This window comes from Coloeus monedula, assembly GCF_965178545.1.
Source record: "Coloeus monedula genome assembly, chromosome: 19".
NCBI lineage: Eukaryota > Metazoa > Chordata > Aves > Passeriformes > Corvidae > Coloeus > Coloeus monedula.
This window is the reverse complement of record NC_138799.1, coordinates 1,012,781-1,025,526: the sequence shown is the minus strand read 5'-3', so window position 1 is coordinate 1,025,526 and position 12,746 is coordinate 1,012,781. Positions and strand designations below refer to the sequence as shown.

The following is a 12,746-nucleotide window of genomic DNA, read 5'->3' as shown; positions in this document are numbered from 1 at the left end:
AACCAGAAGAAAGAACATGTTTACTAAGCCCACCACAGAATCACAGCTCAGAACCACGGAGCAGCACTTCCCCTGTGCTCCTCCAGTGCAGCCACAGCTCAGGAGAGCCAGCTGGTTTTTGCTGACTGCAGGGGAGAGCTGGGCCTGGGAAAGGAATTCCCAGAGCCAGAGTCCACTCCAGACCTGTCCCAGCACAGCTCTGACCAGTGCCCTGGCACCAAAACGTGCTGAGGCCAGCAGAGCTCTGTCCTCCGGGAGGGCTCTGGACTCTCACCCAGCAGCACTCTGAGCCCTGCTCTGCTTTTCACCCACTCAGCCTCAGAGATTTGCAATTTACCTCCCTGGGCTGCTGTTGTTCACCTGAGCAAGGACAGAACTCCCAAACCAGAGACTGGTTAAGCTGTAAGGGAACTACTGCAAAACCCAGCCACACTGGTGACCCTTTTTCAACAGCAACACCTCGATTTCTCTGCAAGTTCATCCAAAACTTTGACCAGTTGTTTTGGCATTTTATGTTCCCAAAGGAAAGGTGTTGTTTTTTCTCCAGAATCACTGCCATTCCCTAGACATGAATAAATCGATCTGCTAAATAATTAAAAAAAAAAAAAAGAAATCATAAGTGCTGGGGTAGAACAGCTCTTTGAAGATTATCCTTCTCTCCTCCCCTCAGTTGCTTTGGCATCTTTAGTTTATTTCCCCAGCACAGATATGGAGTAAATGTTACTATTTAGCTACATAAAGAATTAATAACCTAGAAAAACAAACTTAACAATCCTTCAGACCTCTGTTGATAACACCTAACCTGGAAGCCTTTCCTGGCTATCTCCTGAAGCAGTAATTGGATGAACCTGTGAACCTGGAAGGAAGAATAAGCAAAGCCCAATGATGCCAACAAAATTTGGCCAATCCAGGAAAAGCCAACAAACGTCCTGGACAACTGCACAGGGTCAACTGAAGAAGTTCTGTATTGAACAGGGCCAAATTAGAAGTTAAGAAGCACAAAATTCTCCATTTTGCCAGTGCTGGCATTCATTTATTTGAAACAAAATATAGAGGATAGGCTTTTATTACAGACCATTCCCTCTGTGCCATGACAGCTCTTTGCATGCAGCACCTTGAACTCCAACACCTTGATTTCCTGCATGTTTGTTACCCAGCTCACTCTCCTGCTGTTTCCCTGTAGAATTTCAAAATGAGACCATTTGCAAACCAGCACCACCCTGCACAGCCTTAATTTATTCATAGGAAGATGGAACTGAATTTTCCCAATTTCCTGACTGTCATCTATTGCAGGAAGCAACATATGAACATATTGGTGGGCTGTCTTTGCGGCTTGGTAGGCAGAGAAACACAGAAAGGATGCTTTTAATGAGCCAAATGTAACTGGGAGGGAGGCAAATGGTACCAAAATCTTTCAGAGCTGTTTTATAACTGCAAGTCTCACAATACATCACTGTGCCTAAAAAAGCAGGAAAGGGCTTTTTGCACGGAAACCAAACACACAAGAAGTAGAGATTGCTTAAAACCCCTCAAAAAGCTTCTTGGTGAGCAGCCACAGGAGGAATATTCAGGAACACACATCTGCTTAACAAATGGACACCCCATTTAAAGAATACAATCCTGCAGCATGTGGACTCTGATGGAATTGTCAGATGGGAATAAAGGCTGGGATCAGCACTGGTGAGCTCCAGTAACAGCCCAGTCTGGATGGAGAACCAGCCTTGGTTCATTTTTCAGCTGACAGAGGTGGATGTGTACATTAAGAATTGAAAGGCAAGCAAAGATGCTGATTCACCTTGAGCTCATGGATCAGCTGTTTGCTGCTGGTTGTTTGAGCACGCTCCTGCTTTACCCAGGAACAGACAGATCAACCCACAGCCATAGGACACCCTGGAATGCACTCTCCAGGCAGGGCTCCAGACAAGTAAAGGAGAGCTCTGACAGAGGTTTGTTATACAAGCTCCCCTCCAGGACACTAAATGTGCAGTTTGAAGGTTTCCAGATGCTTACAGCCTGTATCCAGTAGTTTATCATGTGGTAATCTGGGTTCTGCTAAGTTGTCCCAGCCTGCAGAGTTCAGGATCCTGGCACTGGCCTGTTTCAAACTCTGTTCCATCCCCACATCCTGGGAGGGAGGTGGGTGGAAGGGAACAACTGGCAAACAGAGGGTGTTATTCCCAGGTAAAAACACATGGGAGTTCAGGCTCCTAACCTGCAGTGGGGGCTTTCGTGGCCTGTCTTCCCTTAAAACCACATCACCCCTTCCCTGTGCATACACAGGGAAGTTAAGGGCAAAAAAAAGGAGGAGTTAAGGGCAAAAAGCCTGGTGCTATCCCTTGGACCACCAGTTCCTGTAGCCAGGAACAAGCTGTTATGGCTCTTAGGTTGGTCTCTTCTGCCATGACATCCAAAGGCCTCTTTAAAGCACCACTTGAGAGCACAGTAGCAAGATGCAGGTACAGCTTGGGCATTTGTTACAATCAGCTTGCATCACCCCAGTACACAGGCTCAACGTTTCTCTCCAAGTCTTCAAATACAAAAAGTGACAGATTCACTCTATTACTGTATAAATAATTAAGCTGAAGTAAGCATCTAGACAGCTCTCATTATTACCTGAAACGGAAACCAGCCATTCCCAGCCCAGCCAGCAATACACATTTTAAGCAGTATCCTATAACTAACTGAGTGGAGCACACTCTCCAGGTTGATAAATTGCCTCAACAGAGCATTTTCTTGCTTGGTTTCACTTCCTGAGTGAACTACAGACCCACCTTTCACACTCCAAGCCCTACTGAGTTCCCTGAACTAGACACGGTTTTTCTCACAGAGCACCTTTTCTCCCTGAAGTTATCCAACTCAAGCTTTAAAGAAGGGCAGGCAGCCTTTCAGCCTCAGAGGGGATGAAGGTGAGGCTGTGCCCTGGGGTGGGCACAACATTGGAATCAAAGAGTGTCCAACATGGGTAAGGAACAGCCTGGGCAGCTCAGGTCAGAGAGGCTGGGGGAGAGCCATGGATTTACTCAGGGCAGCCGAGGAGGAGAATGAGAAAGGGAAGCAGCACAACACATACATCAGCTATTAAAGAAAAAGCTCAGCCCACACTGTAGATGACCTGTCTGTGAATGTTCTCTGCAGCAGGAGCTGAGCAGAGGCTCAGCAGTGCCGAATTTTCACATTCACAGCCTTCAGGTGATGTGTTTAGAGAGAAAAACCCCCTTAGCCCAGCAGTGCAGGCCATGCCCTGCCCTGCCAGCTCCTCCTCTCACACAGACACACTCAGGCTCACAGCCTGGGCTCAGAACTGCCTCAGCTGCAGCAACTGCTCACAGCTAAAACATGAGCTGAGCTTGCACCAGGGCCGGAGGAGTATTAATATCCTTTCCCAAGGCTCCTGGAAAGCTGCATGTCAGAGCCCCACTGCTCCACAGACAGCTTTACAACAGTTCTGCCACAGGCACGGGGCTGGAGGGCTGTCCTGCAGCACAGTGCACTGACCTGAGTGCTTGGACAGGAGTCCACAATGCAAAGCTGCTCCTTTTTACACTTTTAATCCACCCCTTTTTTATAGAAGCACTGAGTTTGACAAGAACAAGCACTTCTGCGTACCTCTGTTTGCCTGATTGGCATTGATTCACTTCTCTTAAGTCCTGCACTGAGTTCCCTCAACTTGATCACATTTAGGAGTCTTCCAAAAATCAGAGTTAATATAAAAAAAAGTTCTTGTGCCAAAGCAGTTCCACCAACGTGAACCCCAGAGTTTCTTCTGCCACACACTGAGTATTAGATCCAGTGACTGGTTTGTGTTAGGAAAAAAAGATGGAATTAAGTAACAAACTCCATTTCTTGCCGGTTTCTTTTAACACCAATCTTTGACACACAGTAACGCGAAACATTCCCAACTGGACCAGCAGGAAAATTAAAGCAATTAGAACACAGATGCTTATATAATACCACAGATTGTTCTAGGTTACACTCAGGCCTCATAGGAGGCAGCAGCTTAACAGAAGGAACAGCTTAAAGACGGCTCCTCCAGTGCAGTGCTCTAAGAGCTGCCACCCACAGCAGGCTCTGGAACTGGGGACTACGGCATAGCTCACATTCTTTCCCTCTTCTGTTCCAATACAGTGGAAAGCACATTTAAAAATGAAATAACAGGGCTGCAGACCCATTAGAGAAGTAACACTTGCAATTAGCAACAAATACCTGCTGCAGTGTTTTACTTGCACAATAGTGAGCACGTTTTCTACTTCACTGGTGGAAAGAAAACCCAGCAGCCCTGTGCCAGGAGAGCAGAACCAGCAGGAGGCTTCCAGGAACTCTCAGCCTCACACAAACAGCTTCCAATGCTTTCTCAGAAGTCTTGGCTTAAAAAAAACACGGGGGAGTGGGCGAGGAAGATAATGCACAGCTCACTGGAGTTTGGGGGACTCTGAAGCTGAATCTAAACCTTTCCTCAAGCTTCACCAGCTTTTTGTCCTTCCTCAAGGAACAGCAAAAGCAGTGAGCTCTAACCTGACTTTCCCCACGGCACACACATCCTGGGTACCTGAGCCCCCAAATGTAGCCCAGGGGCTCCTCCACATCTGCACCAGCCACAAGAGACCATCTGGATACTGGCACGTGTTAATCGAAGTCAAGCATTTGAGAAATTCTGTTCATTTTAATCCTTCTGACTGAATGAGGTCAGGAAGCAGTTAAGGAGAAGCTGCAATGATTTATGGGGGTATCAGAAAGCCACCACAGTCAGCTGTGGGCAAGGGCCTTCCTCCAGGAAAGCTGGGCCTACAGCAGATGTGGCAACAGCAACATTTTTTTAAAATCAATCACTATAAAGCCCATTGAGTTTGGAATACCTTGGTTTTTACTGCAGCTGAATTACACCCTATGTTTGAGCGAGCAATTCCTTCATCCCATCCTACTGCAGTGGGTACAGGAGTGGGAACTCCTGACTGCACCACACACACTTCTGGTCCTGCCAGCCCATCTTAGAACAGGCACTCAGACTCGAATGTTTCTAGACCCACTGAGTGGGAAACATGCCATTTATCCCAGAACTCCTCAGGTGTTCACCTGCACTCACCAGTCAGACCATTAAAACACAGCCATGTGCTGCTCCGAGGTTGGGCTTCCCAGGAAAATCAGTACCTTGTGTCCAACCTGTACAACCATGAGAGAGCCGCTGGGTCTGAGAAAACAATTCCTGTTCACAAGAGATGCATAAGGTGATGTTTGTAAATTTAAAATATGCTTTAAAAGTGGGATTGAAGAGTCTTGCTTGCCACCAAAAGAACTTTATATTGCTGGGGAAAGTGTCACCTAGCCCTGACTTAGAAGTATTAACAGTTAGTAGCTTATTCATTCCAATGCCAGGGTTTGCAATATCAAGAACAAGCTGCTTTCCATGGAAGTAGGAATGAGGTATTTACATTCCTGATCCATGCAATTACCTGCATTTTCATCAACAGAAGTGCCTTTCATACTTTTTTGAGCAGTCTGGCTGGATGAGGCCTCTGAGCCACCTGGGGTGGTGGAAGATGTCCCTTCCATGGCAGAGGCAGGAACAAGATGTGCTTTAAGGTCCCTTCCAACCCAATCCACTCTGATGTTTTATGACTTCAAAATTCCCAATACTACAAAACTTACATCCAGAATGCTGCTTAACAAAGCACTAAAACATTATTTGGAGTGATTAGGAACCACTTTGCTTTTTGCAGCTCTAGAAGTGGCATAGTTTGTGTTAAAATTAGTATTGAGCTCAAAAAGAAAAAAAGATCATCTTGCCCTTAAAGTGAAAAGAAGGACTAACATGACAAGTTTGGAAGGTGGCTCTGAAAAACCCAAAACCTCATGAAGGGAAAATTACCAGAGCAGTAATCTTGTCTGTAACAGCTTGTGACTAAGAATTAAGTGTGGTCTTGAAAAAGCAGCATCCAGGGCTGAGGGACTCTTACCAGTGGATTTCATTTCTCCATCTCATTATCTGATTTAAAGACTTCTTCCCCCTATGAAATCATATTTTGCAGGCACAACTTGAGCACAAACCAAACTCTAGGGCTGATATCTAGAAGCCTCCACAGTGGCATTTTACATGCAGATTTTATAAGAATAAAGATGTTTCCTCACTCAGGGTCCAGACCTCAGTGACCCAAACCTTTGACTAGAACTACTCCTTTCTTAAATCAACACCCCCAGAAAGTCACCTGGAACTCAGTTCATGGGATAAGGATATTCAAGAACCACCACAAAACCCGTATGAGCAAAATCATGTTTATTCCAAATCTTCAAAGGACCTCCTAAGCCTGTGGGTATTCCTCCTGGGTGCCCTCCCAGTGAACCACCTCCAGTTCCTGATCTGCAGCTGAAGGATGTCACTAATGCAGGCTGAAGCCAGGATTAAAGCTGGCCACTCCAAAGCAGGGCAGGCAGAATAGTTCCATTTTGAAGCTGAAGAATCAACATTCACAAGCATTTACAGGAACCAAAACCCACTCCAGCAGGATATGAAGGATCAATTTAGATGGCTCAAATGATACATAAAAAACACTGATACCCCTAGAAAAGCGCAGGATTTAGGGAAGTTTAGCTGTGAAACACAAGGGAGAGTAAAAACTCCAAGCAAAGGCAGAAGTAATGAGAAAACAATAAATAAACCACCTGCTGTGGTGGCTGCACCTTCACAGAACCAGCACTTACACTCCAAATAAACCTTGTGGCCAGAAATGGAATAGGTGATGTTAAAAGTGGAGCAAGAAATTAAGGTTATTTCATCTCCAAAGCAAAACTGGGATCACCATAATTTACACTCCAACCACCCTCCCCAGCAGTTCTTGTACAAGTCCAGATCCCTTTTGGGTTCTGTGCTGCCACGAACAGACCCCCAAAAGACAGACCAAGCACTGACATCATGCCTGTACAAGCCACTGATCTTCCATACTCTCCACCTGTGTTCATCTCCCACAGCTCAGCAGTGATGCTCAGAGCCTGAGATCATGTCACTTGGCAGGCATTAGAGATGCTGCAAGTTCCAGAAACTCCTGGCCATCCCTACTTGGATGTTAAATGAAACTCTTGGAAGTGAGCATCAGTGCCCAGGTCACTTTGGGCTTTAGTCAGCCTCCCAGTTCCTGCAGCAGCGTCATCTGGACATAGAGATTACAGGCAGATGACTGGACCCACTGGCCAAATCCCTCAACTCATTTGTTTCCTTTCTAGGGATTGAAAGGAAACATGTGTCTGCTTCAGTTGACATTCTTGCATCTTCCACTTCCTAGAAAGGCAACACTGCATGCTGCCTGTTGGGAAATGCCAGGACACCAAATCGGATTCACCACCTGTACCTCAACTGCTTGAGACCAACACCAACACTGAAGATTTGTTTGGTTATAATGGGGAAATAACCTGGAAATCAAACATTTTACCAGCTCCTGTCATTATGGCCAAACCACCAGAACTCACTTCAGCTCAGGTAACTTTGGCTCTTTTCCTTACACCAGGAGAATTCCCTTACCCAGGAATTGTGGGCAGTGGTTCTAGGCTGTGCCAGCAGCAGCAACATTCATGAAAGTGTGGGGATCCCCAGGAGAGACCCCAACCCTAAAACCCCCACCAGCTCGAGTTCTTGCAGTTCCTCTCTGGCCTGTGAATCTTTGCAGCATTCAGTCCTTGACACTTCTCACCACTGCTCTTCTCCACACCTTCACAAAGTAAGCCAGGTTTTAATTTCAGCCGAGAAGCCAATTATTACAGCTGCACTGAACCACTGTTCTTGGCAAGAGCAGCATCCTCCAGCAACGTCCCTGTAACTCAGGCCTCCAGTAAAGACAAATCCAGGAGCTTCTTAACCCCAACCAACTTCTCCCAGCTGGGGGCAGGGAGGTCTGTCACAATATCCACATGCACCGATCGCCCTGCGCGGCAGCAGCGTCACACAGCCAAGGAACAGAGAAAGAACGAATCCTTCAGGGAAGGGAACAGAGCTAAGGCACCTGTAGGATCTCACAAACTGCACACACACGAGCAGCCAGTCTCTCACAGAGGGAGGGTTTGTCAGCCACGCAGGACACAGCCCTGTAGCCTCTGTGTGTACACGAGGGACAGGTTCTGACACCATCCCCCAGAAGCATCTGGGGCTGTGTGTGCTGGCTGAAGTCCTTGCACTAGAGCTTGCTGTGACATTTGAGGCCTGCAGGTTTTTAACCTTCATAATGAAATAGGGTTATAATAGCTGTAAAGAATTTCACAACAGCCATCATCAGGATTGATACACAGGCTGAAAACTTTTGACCTATCAACGTGTTTTAGTTTTCAATCCAGTCCCTATTAATTACCAAATTAGCTTCCTTATGCAGGAATCATTCCAGAAGTACTTTTCACCCAGCTCTGCTGTGAGCACCTTGGTGCAAGGCCTTGGAAGAGGAAACGGACAATGACACACAAATATAAAAAACCACTTTGTAGTTGTATATAATTTTTAATAAGTCCAAATATTACCAAGGGTCAAGCTAAAAATGTAACCCCTAATCCCCAGATGGAGGGGAAAATGAGCCAACTACCCAGGCCTAAATAAAATGGACTAGGCTTTAAGTGTTTATAAAGTGAACCACACATTTAAGCAGATGTTCCAGTGTCTTTTGAGACAGAAAGTCTCCTTGTAGCTGTTCCTGACTCCCTGACCCAACAAGTCACTGTGCAATCAGCCTGCCAAGAGAGCAGGAGCTGCTCCCAAGTGAAGGCACAGACCTAGGGCAGAGCCCAAGGGAGGAGCAGGGTCAGACACAGCACCAAGGGTGCTGTGATTCCCAGCTCCAGAGCAAGATGGTGATAAGCCAGATGTTCAATTAGTTCTTCAAAACCACTGGGAAAAAAAAGCTTTATCTTCTTGGTTTATTTTAAGCACTTGAACACATCCCTTCCTGGCCACTAGGCTGATACTCAGTTCCAAAAAGACATTTTGCACTCCCAGTACTCTCAAACTTCATCTTTTAAATACCAGCAGAGCCTCTTATTGGCATTTTTAACAGGCAGCAAGTTAAAACAAGAGATGTGCTCATTCCCATGAGCAATTAAACACAGCAATTCAGCAAAGTGAGGGTTTGTCACCTCCCTCAGCTCAAGGAAGCCACTTGCCACTGCTCCCTGGATCGGTTCAGCAGGAGGCAAGTGCTCCAAGGAGCGGCACGAGCAGAGCCTCCCAAGCTGTCATTTCACATTCTGTGGCTAAAAGATGCTCACAGAATTGTATTATTTGTTTCATGACAGAGTTCTTGACCGGTACACAGCACAGAAAAAGACTTTGGACTAATGTAAATGCTGAGGATATAAAGCATTTAGGCTGCCAAAATCAAAGACAAGACCTACCCAAACAGTAGGGTTGGGAATCAGGTAAGGTCAGCTGAATTAGCACCCAGAATGGATCCCAAAATTAGTACTTACATAGATGAGCCCAGAGTAATAGCGATCCTTTAAATTATGCAATACAGAGGCTTCATTTAAACAGGTTAATTCTGCCATGTCTTCCACTTTAGAGAACTTGGGAGGATTCATCTTCTGAACATCATCTTTATTGACGAGCGCTTTCTTCCCATTCTCTGCCAGTTCAACCAACACCTCATCCCCTTTCTCCTCCTTGATGCTGGCTGCCTCGAAGCCATGGCGCTCCGAAGGGATCCACACCAACTTTTTAGCAGTCCAGTCAGCCTGGGTGGCAGGGTTGTAGATGACAGCCCTGTCCACGAAGAGGTACCGCTCCGGATCCTCCTGCCCCGACCGCTGTGCCATCCTGGCAAGAGAAGGTGTCCACTCCCAGTCACCCTGTCAGGAGAGGGAAAAGCAAGGAGCACGTTACACACCAACCACGCTCTGATCCGTGCCATGAGCGCAGCTGTGGCACAGCAATTACACGATCCACCACCAACATCTTCTCTGGGAGAAGCAGCATCAGGCATTTCTCCCAGCATGGAGAAGCTGCTGCACAACCGAGCCCCTGCTCACACAAAAGGTCGGTGACCTGTCAAGTGTCACCCAAACCCAGCACAGCACAGCCAGCAGGGACTGGCTCCAACTGTGAAGCAGCAAGGGAGAGACATCCCAGCAAGAGCTGCAAGTAGGAAAACACACACCTGTGTGCTGGGCTTAGATAAGGGACAAGAGCAAACGGAGCAGGAGCTTGGCAGTAAACTCAGCTGCGATGGAACAGTGAAAAACAAAAATACAGAGATAGATACAACCCATAAATCTGCTCAGTGGATTCTGCTGCAGAAACCAGAAGGCGGCAAGGATGTGTTTTAAAAACGTGGATTTTCAACTACAGACAAGAACTTGGGACGCTTGGGGCTTCTGCAAGCCATCAAGGCAGCTAAACATTGCTCATATTCTTCCTGAAAAACTTTGCATTTCTACAGCCTGTTCCTGTTCTCGGTCCTGAGTGCTGACATCACCAGATTCCAGAAAATGTCTCCAGATCTCAAGTTTACCTCAAGGCTCAAAACACTGCAAGGAATGATGCTGGATTTTCCAACAGCTCCATGGGTAATTTGAAGCAGAAAGAAAAACCACTGACTGACAAGAGCCCCTGCACACTCATTTTACCTGTCTGGCTCTAGCCAAGAGAGGCTCCTGCCCCTTCCATGGCCATCACAGCCAGGATTCCTGGGGCTGGCAGATCCATCTGGGAGCACCAAGGTAAAGCCTGACCCCTCATACTCAGGACTTTAAACGTCTTGGCTTGTAACACACAACATCTTTCTGCTGAAGAATGTCACACTGGCTATGGGAGCCTTTTCCAGTAGGTAACCCAAAGGGCAGCTTGGGAACAAAGCCAGGCAGGTTCCCAAACTGCATTTGTCACCTCTTCTACTCTGGCACGTGCCCTGATGGAAGTTCTGCAACCCAACCCTCCCGAGAAGGGCATATAATTAAATAGGATAATTGTGTCTCCATCTAAGGCAGAGAGATTTGTTACGTTGTCCAACTTCAGTGTGAAGCAAGCGTGAAGTCCCTGAACTCTTCAGAGGTGTGAGGAGCAGATCCCTTAGCACAGATGGATTAATTCAAATCAAGATATGATGACTCAACATTTAAAGCATTTTAGAAGAGCCTCTGACAGAAAATTTCCATGAACAAAGATGGAATCGTTGAGGGGACACCTTAAGTGATAGCTGGACTCCTCCGCCAGGAAAACGGAGGTTTAGTCAATGAATGCCACATTTGGCTCGAGAAGCCCACAGATTAAATAACCGAGCTTTGAACCCCAAGTGAGAAAGGTGACTGACCCCACTGAGCCAGACTCCAGCCCAAGTTCCAACAAAGCCCTGGAACGCCAGTGCCACCCTCGCATGCCAATGCCCCTCGGTGTCGGGTCCTGAGCGCTCCCCGGGCAGGTGTGACACAGCCCACGGCAGCCAAGACTCCGTTTTTACACACCAAGAGGCAGAGAAACCTGAAGGTCAAATAAAGCTCATACGACAAAATTAACCATTATTGTTCCCCACCGGAATTAAAGGGTGAAGACTGAAATGAATGCATTCCTATATGACTGCACACACAAGTCATATACGAATTGTATAACTGAGTTTACAGCAGTTCCTGAGGATAAACCTAAACATCAGGGGAGCACAGGCGGTTTCAGGGTCATTCTTCCACTCGGGCTTTCAAACCCACAAAGCCCATCACAAAAGACCCTCTGCAGAAGCAAAGCAAGCTGCAGCTCACCCTACCCAGGGCTCCTCCGCTAACAATGGCATTCAAATGAAACACACAAATGAGCACATTTATCATGCAGGAATCCAGCACTCCCAACAGACGACGTGCGAATAAAGGCAAAAAAAATCCCAAAAATCCCCCACACACGTTCTGAACAAAAGGGGGACGGGGGGCGCGGCGGGGCCGGGGCATCCCCCGGGGCAGGGCGGCCCGAGCAGCGCCCGGGGGCCGCCGCCGCACTGCCCCTCGCCGGGCCCGAAGGACAAAGAGGCGGCCGCGGGCTCGGCCCGGCAGCGCCCGGAGCGGCCGCAGCCCCGCGCCCCCCGCCCGGAGCCCGCGGGGAAGGCAGAAAATGGCCGAAAACGGCCCCCTCCTCCCGGGGCCGAGGCCGGGACCGGCAGCGGAGGGCGGGGGAGGGCGGCGCGGGCGGGCGGCCCAACAAGGGGGTCTTTGTGTGCCGGGCCCGCCGCCCCCGCCACACCCCCGCCGCGGGCGGGCCCCACCGAGCCGCCCTCCGCCGGTGCCCCGGGCCCGCCGCCGGCCCCGCGGTCTCACCTGTGCAGCGCCGGCCGCCGCCCGCCCGCCGCCCGCCGCCCGCCGGCTCCGCCGCGCCCGCTCCGCCCCGCGCCCGCCGCGCTCCTTTAGCGCCGCGCCGGCCCCGCCGCCCCCCGCCGCACCGCCCGCCCCCGGCGCTGCGCGCCGCGCGCCCATTGGCCCGCGCCCGCGTCCGTCAGTGGCTCCGCCCGCTCCCATTGGCCCGCACCGCGGCCGCTCTCCGGCCACAGCCATAGCAACCTCCGCACGCCGTGGGCCGGCCCGCCCCCGCGCCGCGCCGCGCCCCCTCGGCGCCCATTGGCTCTCGTCACCCCGCAGCGCCGCTCTGATTGGACAGTCGCCGCGCCCGTCACGGTGGGCCCCGCCCCCCGCTGCAGCACGGCCGGCGGGGGCGCGTCCCCGGTGCTGCAGCGAGCGGCGGGCGCGCGCCTCCCCCGCACTCACCGGCGCGCCCCCGCGGCCCGTCCCTGTCCCGGTCCCCGTTCCTGTCC

General features: G+C 49.4%; 1 protein-coding gene across 1 annotated transcript in view; it reads right to left on the bottom strand.

Moving 5' to 3' along the window:
- Window positions 1-12,343, bottom strand: part of MYH10 (myosin heavy chain 10) — a 91,714-nt gene extending 79,371 nt beyond the window's left edge. Inside the window, exons 1-2 of the mRNA XM_082294149.1 lie at window positions 12,256-12,343; window positions 9,433-9,810 (exon numbers count right to left, since the gene is read on the bottom strand). Of these exons, the coding sequence (XP_082150275.1) occupies window positions 9,433-9,777 (345 nt within the window). The 5' untranslated portion in view covers window positions 9,778-9,810; window positions 12,256-12,343. The remainder of the gene's footprint in view (window positions 1-9,432; window positions 9,811-12,255) is intronic.
- Between the last annotated feature and the right edge of the window lie 403 nt (window positions 12,344-12,746).